This window comes from Patella vulgata, chromosome 7 (assembly GCF_932274485.2).
Source record: "Patella vulgata chromosome 7, xgPatVulg1.2, whole genome shotgun sequence".
NCBI classification, from domain to species: Eukaryota; Metazoa; Mollusca; class Gastropoda; family Patellidae; genus Patella; species Patella vulgata.
Genome location: NC_065885.2, coordinates 14,281,435 through 14,297,428, shown reverse-complemented (window position 1 = coordinate 14,297,428; position 15,994 = coordinate 14,281,435). Strand labels below are relative to the sequence as shown.

At 31.4% G+C, this 15,994-nt stretch overlaps 1 protein-coding gene across 4 annotated transcripts in view; it reads right to left on the bottom strand.

The window, feature by feature from the left end:
* Positions 1-13,061, bottom strand: part of LOC126828583 (zinc finger protein rotund) — a 191,782-nt gene extending 178,721 nt beyond the window's left edge. For all 4 annotated transcript variants that reach the window (XM_050558436.2, XM_050558437.2, XM_050558438.2 and 1 more), the window contains exon 1: positions 12,920-13,061. In XM_050558436.2, the coding sequence (XP_050414393.1) occupies positions 12,920-12,978 (59 nt within the window). In that variant the 5' untranslated portion in view covers positions 12,979-13,061. The remainder of the gene's footprint in view (positions 1-12,919) is intronic.
* Positions 13,062-15,994: the final 2,933 nt, after the last annotated feature.

Sequence of the window (15,994 nt, the reverse complement as noted above, 5' to 3'; positions counted from 1 at the left end):
TTGTATTACTAGATGGTTCTTGGAGGGTTAGGGTTCTTCACCTCCCGATAAATAGTTCTGGAAACTGTTTCAAATGATTCATTTACTCAGTGTGAACTCATATGATCAGATTAAATAATTGCTCTGTCAAATCAATGGATTATTTCCAATGTGAATCAAAACAGAACCTTGATCAAAACACCTTCCCTTTAGTACCCTCACCCCACCCCCAAATGACAATATGAAATTCTTATCTCTTGACAGTTTAATTGGTTTACATGTTCCTTACCACAGCAGCAAATTAATTTTAGCAGGGGTCTTTACAAGCGAGAAGACAGGGAAATAACCAGAGAATCATTGCACAGAAAACCATTTTCCATGTCACATAGAAAACCCTGAATCGAACTAATGACATGCATAGATACCAAGACTTACGATCTAATGCACACTCATTTGACCATTTGGTCACCCGGATTTTAACAGAAATTTTTGGGGGCAATGTGAAAACAAATGTAGGCAAAAGTTGTGATAAAAAGGCTTCTGGTAAATGTTTACTGGTATATATCAAAAGTGAACACAACCTGTCAGTATTTATAAATCTGTGGATGTACCATACTATATTCAAAATATGGATATACTTGTACTATATTCAATGAAATGAAATGGGGTTTAACGTCTTACTGTTCTGCTCCTATACTGGGCTAATGAAGACGGGCATACGCCATACAGTGTGCTATGAGGGAAATTTTGTCTGGGCAGCGGCACTATTGCCTACTCTTTTATCAAATTCCAACTGCCAGAGGATCTTTTACGTGCATTCCAATATATACTTTATTCAATGTATGATAAACTATACTATATTCAATGTTTGGATATACTATACCACATTCAATGTTTAGATATACTATACTATATTGAATGTGTGGATATACTATACTTTATTCAATGTGTGGATATACTATACCATATTCAATGTTTAGATATACTATACTATATTTAATGTGTGGATATACTATACTTTATTCAATGTTTGGATATACTATACTATATTTAATGTGTGGATATACTATACTATATTTAATGTGTGGATATACTATACTTTATTCAAAATAAGGATTTACTATACCATATTCAATGTTTGGATATAATATACTATATTCAATGTATGGATATACCATATTCAAAGTATTGATGTACTATACTATATTCAATGTGTGGATATACTATACTTTATTCAATGTATGGATATACTATACCATATTCAAAGTATTGATGTACTATACTATATTCAATGTATGGATATACTACTTTATTCAAAAGAAGAGTATACTATACCATATTCAATGTATGGATATACTATATTTAATGTATAGATATACTATACTATACTATATTCAATGTATGGTTATACTATACTATATTCATTGTATGAATAAACTACATCTTATTCAATGTATACTATGGATCAAACAACAAGAAACAATAAAATTTTATGATATGTTTTAACAAAAGTTAATCCAGTATATTCGATGTTCATAGGAGCTTTTATGTATGGTCTATTCCCGTTGTGTGTATTTTTACCCTGTGGTGTGTCTCTTCTCTTTTCTTCATGAGAACAGAACATTTATCACCTGAATCAACTGTTCAAGACCATATCTTGTTCTAGACACAGTTTAAGTTGTTAGCTCAATACAGACTAGCTAAAATCTTTAGGTCTATGTACTATGTCAATGTGAAATAATGTTACATTTAAGGTCTTTTTCTCTTTAAAGATTAAAAATTCTTAAATGCCACTCTGGTCTTATAAGCTGTATGTGAAATGTATAAAAATTCATTTCTAAAATATGTTTATGGTGGTTTTAATACCAATATAAAAAAAAAACAAGCCACAACTATCAAACTTACCTGACATCAACCATGTCGTATGTTTTTTTTTGTTAATTAATAAATTAATAAATAAAATTGGAATGCATTGAATTATTATCAATTACTGAAATGCAGTAGGTGTGTATTATTGCCCATAAATTTCTAGATAATAATAGTTTATCAGCCTGCTTGAATTGAACTACTATTAATTATAAACTTGTTTGCAGTGGTTTGAGGTGACTAAATAAATCATATGTATATTCAGGACGTCTGAATGTGATTGGGGAACAGGCTTAGTCTATATGTACAACCCCTCTCCCTCTTCTCTGACACAGATATATTTATATATTACATATCTTTATTAAAATTCAAACACAAAGAAACACACGCTTACCATAGGACAAGCTTGATACACTACATACATGGTTTATATATCGGACATTTTGTAAAAACGATGATTTTTTTTTTTACTATTTTGTTTATCTTTAATTTTTAGGTTTTAAAATTATTCAATAATTTGCCATATTGTTTTATTGGTTTGGTTATTCATGTTCCATCAGGAGAAAATTTATAAACATGATACCTTTAGAGATCTGCTGTATTTGTTTAAAGCATTATTTTATCATTGGTTGGAACAGTCAATACACTAGAAAAATTACTATATTAACTATAGGCTGACAGTATGCATATAGGAGAGCAATCTTATTTGCATATTGCTAAAACACAATTATTTATAGGTCTACATGTAATATGGAAGTACATGTGCAGCAATCAATATGTCAACCCAGCGCACACACGTTTCATTTTGTCGTAAAAAGATTTCTAGGCTATCGACTGTGTGACATGTAACTTTAAATGGTTGGACACCATCTAAAACAACCATGTGGTTTGCAGCGAGCTTTGTAAAGTTGCCGACACGAACCCTTTGGGAGGTTCTGTGTTCGATTCCTGCATTGGAAAAATTTCCCTCATAGCATACTGTATGGTGTATGCCCGTCTTCATCAGCCCAGTCAGAGCAGAACAGTAGGACGTTAAACCCAATTTTATTTCATTTCATTTTCGTTGATTCTGATCACAAACAAATGGTCCACAAGAAGCGAAGAGAACACAAGCAGTGAATAAACCCTGTATGGTGCATTTACCACACAGTAAATACTACAGATGAAATAAATAAGTAGGTACCCTTAGTCATCTGCAAGGTGAACTAGAACATACTTGATATGCTCCTGGCAGTTATAATAATAAAGACATGTTTCGTTTCTGTACATAATTCTATTACGTCTGATTTCATAAAATGCCAGAGAAATGAAATGAAATGAAATGGAGTTTAACGTCCTACTGTTCTGCTCCTAACCTGGGCTAATGAAGACGGGCATACGCCATACAGTGTGCGATGAGGGAAATTTTGCCCGAGCAGTGGCGCTACAGCCTACTCTTATATCGAATTCCAACTGCCAAGGGATCTTTTACGTGCACGCCAATGTGTACACAGGACTTCGGTTTTTCGTCCCATCTGAACGACTAGACAGCTGTCCTTGTCAGGCCCTCCATCCTGCATCACTGACAAGGGGAAACCACGCCGGAAAATCTGGTAGAACTTTCTCGGCCAATGCAGGGATCGAACACCCGACCTCCAGGCTAGCGAGCCAGCGTCTTACCCACTTAGCCACGTGATCCCCCAAAATGCCAGAGAAATCAAATATTGAATTTAAACAGTAATAAAACTTTTTATTTTGTGAACATTGGAAATAATGATATGCAAGAAGTTAGCCACACAAAACGTGAAAATCTATAGGTGTCGTCCTTTCATGACCTCAGTGCCTCACACTAAATTGGAAACAAATACATTAAAAACTGCCTTAACACAGTTTTTGGAAAAGGGGTGATAACTCTGGAATGAAAGGTTGTATAGTGATGAAAATCGATAGAGGTTGTTCTCTCATGATCTGAATACTTCACACCAAATTTGAAACAAATCTGTCATAAACTGTAGCCTCTATTGCGTTTGCGGACATGGGTGACAGCAAAATATGCCCACAATTAGAAGTGGGCACATAAAAATGCCCTTTTAAAAGTGCAAGCAATTACGTATTTGGTATCATTTCTAGTTACAAACATACGTTTCGGAAATAAAAATATTACTTTCTCAATTCACTCCAATAAATTTTACTGAGCATCTACATTTGTTGGATATTATCCAAGTTTGTAAATTTAAGTTTACTAACAATGACAATGTCAAAATCTTCTATAAATAATGAGAGGAAATAATCAAAAAATTTAATACTGCTAGGTTTTAATTAAAGATGATAATTTAATAATCAGTAATGTCAGTATTTAAAAATATTTGTGGATGTACACCAGTATATTTGATGTGTACAATTGACTAAAAGAAAATAACCAAATAATTTAATTTTCCAATAATCACTTTTAATAAAAAAAAGATATCTTAAGATAATTTAATATCTAAAATAAAATAGCTCAAAAATAAATCAAAAGATGTTTATGGAAATTTAAAAGCTAAAATGAATTTGACCAATTAAATAACCAACTTTCTGTGTTTAAAGGAGCTAAATCGCTAACATTTGGGACCTAGAAATTGACAAAAGTAGGTCGCAACGCATATAATACTGTAATATGAATGTATATAAACTGATTAACATTCAATGGTTTCCATTTTTACTCCAATTTCAAATCAGTTATGTTCGGCGAAATAAGCCAGCAGTCTCAAGCAAGTGCAAATTTCTAGCGTCTGGTTATTCCAGTCTACATACGCCGTTTGATTTGGTGCAATGTGTCTAGCCTCGTCCCTCAAGTCTCTTGATACAACTGGGGCTGAAGCGCATTATGGTACACGATTCGTGTACCAATGGTAAAATGTTTATTTTGTCTTAAATATTGGATATCAAAAGCCCATCTTTTTCCGGTAAGATCACAACATGAATGTTGATTTAATTTGATAAATAAATCGTGTTTTCAATGTTGAAGATTTTGGATGATATTGAGTTAGAGACTTAGCTACTTTAAGTAATATAAGTACACATTTCAAATCAACTATTAACAACAATTCCAATACCCAACTTTGTTCTTTTTAGCAATTTAGATTGGGGAAATAAATTTTTCTTGTAAAAAACCACTTCCATGATCTACTTACAGAATAATTATCCTGATAATCTTATTTTAATTGCCACAATCAAGAAATCTTTTTTCTTTTGTTTTATTATCAGGGGTATGATTTAACTAGTTAATGTAAATTCTCATTATATTTGACATCCTTTATCAGGGCATCAAAAACTCGATAAGCTAATTACCACTTTCACTAGGACCAAAATGATTTAGGGAAAGACAGCACAGAAATTTCTCAGGTGTGAACTAACAAGTAGCAGACACCATGATGGATTATTTGAAAGTGTACCATTGATGAAATCTCTTTATATCCCAAATTATAATTAATATAGAAATAGGGGGTCTTGTTGGCACCCTGGATGCAGATTTGAAAGAATATTATGATTTTTAGAAATAAGGGGGCTTGAGATTAGTGATGGGGATTTTAATAAATGTTAGCTTTTGATAAAAGGAAATTGACTGACATAAGAGAGTTTTTAATAAGCAGGGAGGAACCTTGTATTTAAGGTTCTTTAATAAAGGCTTTGGGGTTTACAAGGCAATACAGAAAGAAACTTTTCCCAGGGTGAAGAAGGAGGATTTGTACCTGGATGAAAAGAAAATTTTCCTTGACCTTCAACACCACATGAATGGGAAAAGATTGACATTGGAAATAAGCGAGATTGTTTAAAGCCCAAGACCTGTCAACACAGACATTGATAGAGTTTTGATGAAAGGGCTCCTGCCTGCTTTATAGCTTCTTTAGTTCACATTGGGTCAGCCACATGCCTGACCCTGGGTCAACAGGTTTTTCTAGTGACCTGAGTGTTGAGGTCATCTTAAGCTGTTGGGCTAAACTGACCAAGTACCTTAAAATAAAGTGTTTCATTGAAGCTGAACATTGTTGATTTATGCTGGCAACCTGTTAAGTAGGGTTTCTAACTGTTTTGATTGACTAACAGCGGGCATGTGGTAGTATTTCTTGTTACCTACTACTGTTACAATAGATACATAAACAAATATAGATAATACAGAACAGGGCTGAGCAAGGTACAAACAGATCGGGTTGAGCTAGGTACCCACAGCAAGGTACAAACAGAACCGGGTTGAGCAAGGTACCCACAAAAAATAAAGTCGAATAAAATTAAAATACCTGTATTTCTCTGAATACAATCAAATATACAGGAGTATTATTTTTAATTTTGATTGTAACTTAAAACTGTCATTAAAAACTGAGCCACCATTTATAAGGAATACAATCACTAGTTTGTTATACATTTTTGACAACCACAAAAATGTTTGGCAAAAAAAAATTTGATTTGATGTGATTAGACTAGAAGATTATATCGGCGACGTTCAACTTACGACATATGCAAAATATGAGATATTTTTGCCAATCTATTGCTGAGCTATAAATATTGCCTGTAGCAGATTTAAAGAGTTAACGGGCACTCATGGATTATCGATAATTCACAGAGTTCAGGGATATTTTGAATATGATACAATATGAAATTAAATACATATACTTTCTGGTTAAAATTCTTGTTAAGAATAGCCCCACAAAATCATACCAAGGCGCTGATTTACACTATGATTGAATTTAGGAAATTAATGGTTGTTGTAATTGAGCGTTAAAAAGACACTGGACTCTCGACCAAAATGTTTCCTGGTTTCAAGAAGAATATGATACAATATGAAATTAAATACATTTACTTTCTGGTTAAAGTTCTTGTTAAGAATAGCCCCACAAAATCATACCAAGGCACTGATTTACACTACGATTGAATTTAGGAAATTAATGGTTGTTGTAACTGAATGTTAAAAAGACACTGGACTCTTGACCAGAATGTCTCCCAGTTTCAAGAAGAATCTCACGATTTTTCAAGTCTAGTCATTTGGATGGGACAAAAATCAAGGTCCACCTGTGCATATGTAGGTGTGAGCATAAAAGAACCCATGGAATCGCTGAAAAGCAGTTGTCCTTCCCTAGCATTGCACATGTAACTATGTTAGTCTGAAAATGACTAAAGTTTTGTTTTAAAGCTCCATTCCATTTTAGTTAAATCAATTTGAAATGATTTTTAAAGATTGACAAATAACTAACAGTAAATTATCTTTATCATAACTTCCGCTTTCATTAGCCTCAACTGGTGCAGAAAAGTAGGATGTTAAGCTTCATCTCACTTTATAACTTAATTGATCAGCTTTATTCATATCACAGATATTAAATTGAAACTGATTTTTGTAATATTTTATATTGAACTCTACAAATAGATTGTTAAGTTTCTTAATGAAACTAACCTTTTAAAAAATGCAATCTAAATAAGTTTAAATAAAAATAACATAGTAATTGAAATATACATTATAAATTTTTGTAAAGAATTAATAATAATTCTATTTAACGTATAAAATTTGATAAAAAAAATTGTTAGTTTTCTATCACCACGTTTCCATTTGTCATAACACCCCCCGCCTCCCCCCAAAAATGTAATTTAAACCTACTAAACTATTTTCAGTTATTGATTCAGTGATTATAGTGTTGGCTCACTAATCTGTGGGTCCTGGGTGGAATCCCAGCCTGATTTCCCCTTAGTAAGTGCTAAAAAATGATGAACTTTCATTATCAAGGTTGGTGTTGAAAAGTAAGATGTTAAATCCTGTTTCATTTCAATTCTAGTTAGACCAACCATCTCTCATAAAATAATTAGCCATATCGTCTTTAACTAACAATAAACAGGAAATATTCTAACCAATGTCATTAATTAAATTTATCATAAAGTCTAGAAATTATTTTCTCCTGCTGTTTCCCAATTAGAAATCAAATTGATTTCAAATTTCCTGTCACTGAAACCTTCATTTTCTTATAATCTTTACATGTCAAAGGTTATGTCTATTTAAATCTTATTCCTAATCAGGCCTATAATTTCACTGTGGGGGATTTCCCTATAAGCACCTGCCAAGGTATTCCCTAAAATTGCCAATGACCCGATACTTAAGGTCATGCCCTGGTCAATATGACCTGAGGTCATTTGAACTTGATAACATAATAAAACAAGACTGTAGGAATTTAAATGATGACAATCTAACAGTTTGATCATACCACTTTGTAACAGTAGATAAAAGAATGCATGTATCTTTATTACAATATCGACCATAGATATATATACATATTAAAACAATATTATATTATATTTACCACATTTCTTGTACTAGTGATGTAATATTTTAGGAATAAAGTGGCTAAAAAAATGATATTTTTTATCATCAGTTCAAATTACGCTTCACAATACAGTTTATTATCTTATTTCTACCATTTCACTTGTGCAAATATCATGCAATTAATTCCATACCATTGTTGACTGAGTTAAGGGGCTGATAAAATACTCAAGTATTTTTCAGTGTGGTTTCCCCTTGTCAGCGGTGCAGGACAAGGAGGGTCTGGCTAGAACTGTGTCTAGTCTATCAGATAAGATGAAAACCCGAGGTCCTGTGTACATATTGGCGGGCACGTAAAAATACCTTTGACAGTTAAGAGTAGGCTGTATTGCGTTTGTCCAGACAAAAGTTTCCTCATAGCACACCGTATGGTGTATACCCATCTTCACCAGCCCAATTGGTGCAGAATAATAGGACGTTAAACCCAATTTCATTTAATTTCCATATCATTGAATCTAGAAATACCGGTATGTGTGTAAAACTGACATCGCAAGGTAATAGAATGTACATTATATAAACACTGAATATTTTTACTTTCTATGAAATTGGTGCCATAGTTCTTGAAAGAAAGAGACCGTTAATAACCCTTTGTCATCTGGCACAATGTTCATGGGGTCTAAGTGACTTTACTCTTGTAGGTCTATTTAAGGAACGTTTCATTATATAATGCACTGCCTTTTTTAGTCTATTACCCTAACAGCTTTAAGGCATCAAATTAAGAATAATTTAGAGAGCTTTCTGAAGCAATTTCTCCTATTCCAATGATTACAATGTGCAGTGTGGTGCTGTTATTACCGTTATTACTTTATTCATGGAAACTTTCAGATGATGTGATACAATAACTAACAATCGCATACCACGCTTTTCACGGCACAAATTCCACAACTAAATCTTGCTTTTCTTCCATTCCATTGGCTTTACATAATTACTTTTTACATTCACTTCAATGAAATTGGTGTCGTTTATCGTAGAATTTAAAAAAATTGGAAGAATAATTTCTAAGTAAACTCTCTTCATTGTTTGTTTGAAAGCTCTTATCTTTTCACAGTTCTAATATTTGTGTTCTTCTGAAAGTTGTAATTTAACTCTTCTGCACATATTATTTATTTTCTTCAAATCAGAAATTTTTATATCAAATCTTATTTGTACACATCAATTCATTCTTATGAGTGCCAATTTTGTTTATTAACAATTCAACATCTCTTTATTTCTAAGGCACACAGAAAATACAAATTTTACACTCTAGCCATTCCTACTCGATGTAACTGTCATTGAGAAGGGTTTTCACTTTAGTGACTTAAGGCCGTTGATCTTCATTTGAGGGACTTTGAATCCCTTGTAAAATACAAATTGGTTTTTACAAAAATATGTTTTGAAAATTTTGAAACATTCAGCAAGCTCTGCTGACAATATTAAGTACCAGGGTTGGTGGTTACACTAGAACTATCCCGAGGCTGAAACTTGGTGTATAGGGGTAGCTCAGACTAGGGAGTAACATAGGCTTAGTGGCATTGGACTACAGCTTCCAGAGTTACACTACTTTCAACTTGTGCAGTGGTTGATAAAATGACTCAAATTGGTTATTTAATATTTAATTAAGATAACCAATTTGATAACATTTTAGCCTGGATTAAGCCGTGAAAAATTAGATATTGTCTGAAGAATACCAATGACGATCAGCAGCTTTAAGTTTGAAAAAAAATGTCACAACCCTCATATAAATTATCATTACTTAGCTATTATGCAAAACCACAGTTTCTTAGATTTTTATTCATAAGTTGACTAGCTTCAGAAAAAGAATAAGTATCACAATCCTCACATTTATATGCATTTTATTTGAAGTTAATCTCTGATGACCCTCAGATTATCATTAAAAATGTTTTACTTTTTAAATGGCGTACGCCTCAAAAACTTAAATCTCTTAAATTCAAAAACTAAAACAAATCGTTAATTCACGTAAAAGGCAGTATTTTGGTTTTTTGTCTCGTCCAAGAAACAAAGTCCATTGGTTAGTTTAATAATGTTTAAATGTAATTTCTCTGGCCACTCCACTCCGTGACTAGGATAAGAGTCACAATTGTTTTTTTAAAACCAATTATCAAAGTACTTAGCACATGTTGCAATAAATTTTATGAAACTGTAAATTAAATATGATTATATGAATATATTATAGGTACATTATCATGCAACAAACTCTATTCTTATTCCATGTTCAGAAAGTAGAATTTCAATATTAGAATCCTGAAATAGTGTAGTTATCTAGGTTGTACTTTATTTATTAGATTGTACTTTTTAACTTCATTTGAAAAAGATGTGTTACAAAAGATTTTTATCAAAAATTATTCATTTTCTTTCACCGTATAAAATTGTCGCCATTCAAAAAATACAGTTAATCTCTGATGTGACATGTTTGGCTATTTTATCAGTATTTTGTTAAGCCCAACCAAAGTTTAAAGATGGAATTATGAGTTTATTTTTTTATTCTTAAATTTATATATTTATATTACGTTATATACTTTTATATATTACTAAATTCATTTTCCATCTTTCTAGTCATAAATAAATGACATTGTACACCATCTGTTCTTTTGTTGGTTCTTTTTGGTGCTGGGGAAATGTTATTAGTATTGAATGCAGAATACAAATAATATTTACAGCTTTTGTTCAATATAAATGAAGTTTTATCTCAAGATTTTAGATATAAATATAATCTATCGAGATTTAAATATAATTTATTCATCAATAATGAAATCCGTAAATAATCCTGCCTTAGATTTAAATTTAGTTATAATAATTTACTGACCTGGAGTTAATATTTACCGTTAGTTCTTATTCTAACAGTTCACAATTTAAAAAGTACCAAATTGTTAATACTTGTTGTAGTGTAACAGATGTTAAAAATGTTACTACACACAATAGATGTTATGTCAAATGATATCTGATTTAATTCAATAATGCTATATTCAATATTCATACATATAAGTAATAGCCTGTTCAGACGCTTAAGTTGAACTTGTTTAAAAATCCTGGCTATTGTTGAACCAGTTTAACTTTGTCATCTGAACGCAAAGCTGGGGCAAATAAACCAGTTTAAAAACCCCGGCTCGCGACCTGTCTTCGAGAAGGCTTTTTATTCTAAACTGGTTCTTCTTTGCTGACCGAACGGGTTAGCTTAAAAACCCCGGCTCCAGCTCCCTTTGTACATGTGCAGTACGCAGTAAGTTACATTCCTGGGAAAATGGCGACGTCATGCAGTGCAAGTCTTATCGAAAGCGTCAATAATATTAATGATAATCGAGGGGGGAATTCTACCAAAATTGTATTTATATCTATTTCAAAGTAATACCATTTGAGAATATAATGTGGTCACATGTGTACATGCAAAATTTCCTTTCCAGAATCGAAAAAATTTGCACTTCCAAAAAGAGAAAAACAGTCAAAGACCAAGGTCATTTTTTGAAAGAGAAATAAAACAATTTTAGCTATGTGAAGTGGCATCAGGTGTTCTAGAAAGATAAATCATTCCCTGCACTATGCAGAATAATCATCACTTACAATTAAAAGAGGTTACATTCTAGACATGGTTTTGGAAGCCAGAGCTACAAAACGTAGAAGTTAATCTCAGAAGAAAAAGGGCATCAGCAGTCACCTGCCCCAGTTGATAGAATATAATCCTATATAACGTTTCATAGATCCATGGTTGCAAAATTCATAATGTCTATATAAAATTAGATTTTTTTTTTAACACCTGCTAAAAGAATTGAAATATTTAGAACATTCAGGGCATTTACCTGTCACTGTTATTACTAGTAAACTTCTGTACCAAATAAACTCTACTTATTTCAAGAAATTCAATCTTTTTTTTCCATTTAGACCTTTTTGTCTTGTCCACAGTTTTTTGTTATGTCGGTTTTGTTTTGCATGTAGTGTGATTCTCCTACACTTACTATTAAGGTAACCACCTTTGTTTTATTAATCTTTTCATTAATTAATCATTATATGAAAGTTTATATTTGGTTAACTAATATTCCTTAGTTCCCACTTATTATAGGCTACTCGAGATAAGCAGTCTAATATTGATATTAAAAATATCAAAAAATTGATTATTGAAATAATAGTATAATATACAATATTATATGCTCTACTCTTACAAATTTAATTTTAAATCAATTTTCTTCTTTGCTTTCTTTTTTCTTTTTTTTTTTAAAAAACGGCAAATATATCCAATATATCAGTAATAAATCAATTTTCTGAATTAATACTATAACATAAAATCTGTATTTTGAATATCTCTCTTTTTTTCCTAAAAGTGTCTAAATTAGATACAAAATATATAAAAAAAGAGCCTGTATAAAAAAAAAGACCCATTTAAAAATAAAGCAGAGTTCCTTACAATTTTATAAGTGTTAAGAATTAGCATAACACACAAAAATTATACAGAAAGCTCCAATGTAGTGAACTATACCATATAATGATGCAAGTGCATCTGCAATCATTTTCAATATATCTTATTAATCAAAGTCACCATTTGAGCATATTACTACTGTATAGTAAAAACAATAAGAAAAGGAGGAGGGGGGGGAATAAAGAGTCAATCAGCTTCGCTAGTAACTTTTTATTACAACTTTACTAATCAATACATGTATATCTAATAAAATCTTAAAATTTCAAAATTTCCACTAATCATCTTAATCTTAACCATTCCTGATCTTCGAAGACCAATTCAGTAAAAAAAATAATTAATTAAAGACCTACCTCAGCCACCGCTGTTCGGGATACCCTGTCCAAGACCCATTACAAATATCACTGTACATTTTACTTGAATTATCTTTTGTCAATGACAATTAAACAATGATAAATCTTCTGACAATAAAAAAATATTGCCTGAACTCAAGACTCGAGTCGCAGAATTGTCAATGCACTTAGGAGTCGTTTAGTTGGCGCCGTGAAAAACTGCATGGAACACCAGTTGAAATGCAGCAGAGTATATCTTTTACTTGCACGAGGCTGTAGATTCACAAAACATATGTATAGGATGTTCAGTTACTACACACACGCTTAGACTGTCATCGCATTAAGCAAACAATATCCATACGTAATTATAACACACTGCTTCACGGTCACACAAACTATTGATAATGTGTTTAAAATTACAATTCTTTCAATAGTATGCTAACAAATAAATGTTTCCATATATGATTAAAGTGAGTATTATCAAATTCTAAGTGATTAATTTACCTTTACATCTTCGCTTGAATCTATCAATTGAGATTTGTCACCGCACACTGTGTATTGTTCATATGATTGTCAATAAGTTTTACCTGGACTGAAAGCCTGTGTTTTCATACAATATGTTGAAACACAATGTATTTCAAACTATTATTTTGTATATATTACACAAACATACATTAAAATACCAATATGAATAAAAGTTGATTTCTCCAACAAAGTTAAATCGAATAAAACTTGATTTTATCACAAAGTTACATAAAAATCCACAATTTTAATCAATAGAACAAAACCATTCTCTAGCTTCTGATTGCTTCATAAAGGTGTTTCATATACTTTCAACAATTCTAATTTGAAAAATTAAAATGTCTTAATATATTTCATGAAGATGTCACACACTGTCATCAGCTCATTCCCTTACATAATGTTAGACTTTTAACAACAAACTGTAAAAGGGTTCCGAAGTTTCACACCTCAAATCTCTTGAAGAACGCCGTAAATCAGAAATTATAACTACCGCAGTTACAAATTATTCACAATTTCACATTAGATCTTTGTCATGAGTTTAAAATCAATTTAAGTCTCTTGGAACCATTATTCCTGCAAGTTCCATTCCAAGACACAAGCTGCTAATAGCTACTGTATTAGATAAGCACTGACATATACAGTAGAGTAGTCTTAATACAAAGTGTAGTTGTGCAGGCCAATAGAGTACCATACTATCACTCATAATCCCATATAGATAACTAAACAGTATAAAAGCTAACTGTAGGTGAGAGATTGTCTGTCAAATGCCTCAAGACTAACTTAACTTGCCACAGTACAGGGTTGAGAGAGAGTTCGTCAAAAGGCTATGAACTAGTGATGGGTTGGGCGAGGACAGTCATTTGTGTAGTAAGCTTGGTGTATAATAATTTAGCCCCCAGCTAGAGCAAAGCGTAACACGGGACTAAACACCCATAGTAAGTGGCACATGGGTCATTTCTTTTATTTCATCTGCATGCCCCAATATCATTATGACCCTCCATAACCTCTTTGTCAGCTTACTCTTGAAATGAAAATTCTCATACTCTAAAATGTGTTTGAATTCTACTCCAGTTACTGTCAAAACAATATCAGACATTCTTCTTGGAAACTTTTATAATTAACATAATGGTAAAACTTCCCATAAATCATTTAACTTTTGTTGTTTTCTTCACAGAACCACATCGGATGGTATACAAGATAGAATTTGAAGTACAGAAAAATCTAAATTTATAAGTTCTCTCAGAACTTAAGTCTCCAGGCATCTGTAGAAAGTGTTTATAATTTCTTTTAATCATTATACAAACAATTGAGAAATAATATGAATTTATATTTATAATTTTCAAACAATATTAGCTAACCTAGAGAATATATCCTGCTTGCGATAAATTCTAATTTATAAATTCTCACATAACTTTGAGTGAGTATCTTCTTGTCTGCAGAAAGTGATTTTAACTTCTTTTATTCATTATACGCACAATTGAGAAATAACCGTGAATTTGCATTTCTAATTTTTGAACAATTTTATCGAAACCATGACAATATATCCTGTTAGTGATGAACACAAAATTATCATTTTAAATACAAACTATTAAATCAAAATTTGGTAGAAATTGCCAATCTTCATGTGTGCTGCATTACATCACAGTCCCTAATTAAATTCAGGGTTAATTAAGGTCAGGTCTTATCCTTAAATATTTATAGTTTTTATTAATCAACTCATCAAATTCCACAAAAACATTTAATCAAAAGAAAAAAAAATTGAACTAGTATGTATATTTCATTAAAATAAAAACATTTCAGAGTTGTCTTAAAATTTTGTCTTTTTTAACAAAAAGATAAGAATATCCTCCCATTTTCTCTCAAACGTAATAAAAGCACAATTAAAATCTCTTCTCATTGGAAGAGGGTGGTAAACGAAGTTATTTCACCCACACGTGGCAAAATACAACTGATATATATATAAATATATATTTTATTAAAATAATTTGATTTGTGCCATCTTAAGTTTTAATGTCAATTTTATTTTTTATTTTTTTTTAAAGTTTCTACATAATAAAAACACAATCAAAATATGTGGTCAATGCAATATCGATTCTATGTTTAAGTGGGCATTTCACATAAACAAGGGCAAAATGCAAGGAATATGCATAGACCAGGTATCTTTCATTAAAATAATATAATTCAACAATGTCTTAATTTTTAATGATGGAAGAAGTTTCTGCTGAATTTCTCACAAATAATTAGTTACTTTAGCGGAAGTACACTCTTGTTACTAATATATATATTTACAAAAATACAAAGATATCTTTAAAAGATGTTTTGCATTCACTTTTATATAAAGGGGACAACATTTTAATAACAAGACATAGTCTATAGAATCAACTGAAAAAGTACTAAAATATAATACAAAAAATATTAACTTGACAGTGTGACAGTTAATACTTCAAAATATACAATATGTTATGGTTAATTAACTAATTTTTACAATGAAAATTCTTAAAAAAAAAAAACGAGGTCTGAAATTTTCGCTTTTTGATGAGGAAGAAAAAAAATGTTTAAGACAGTTTGGTAACA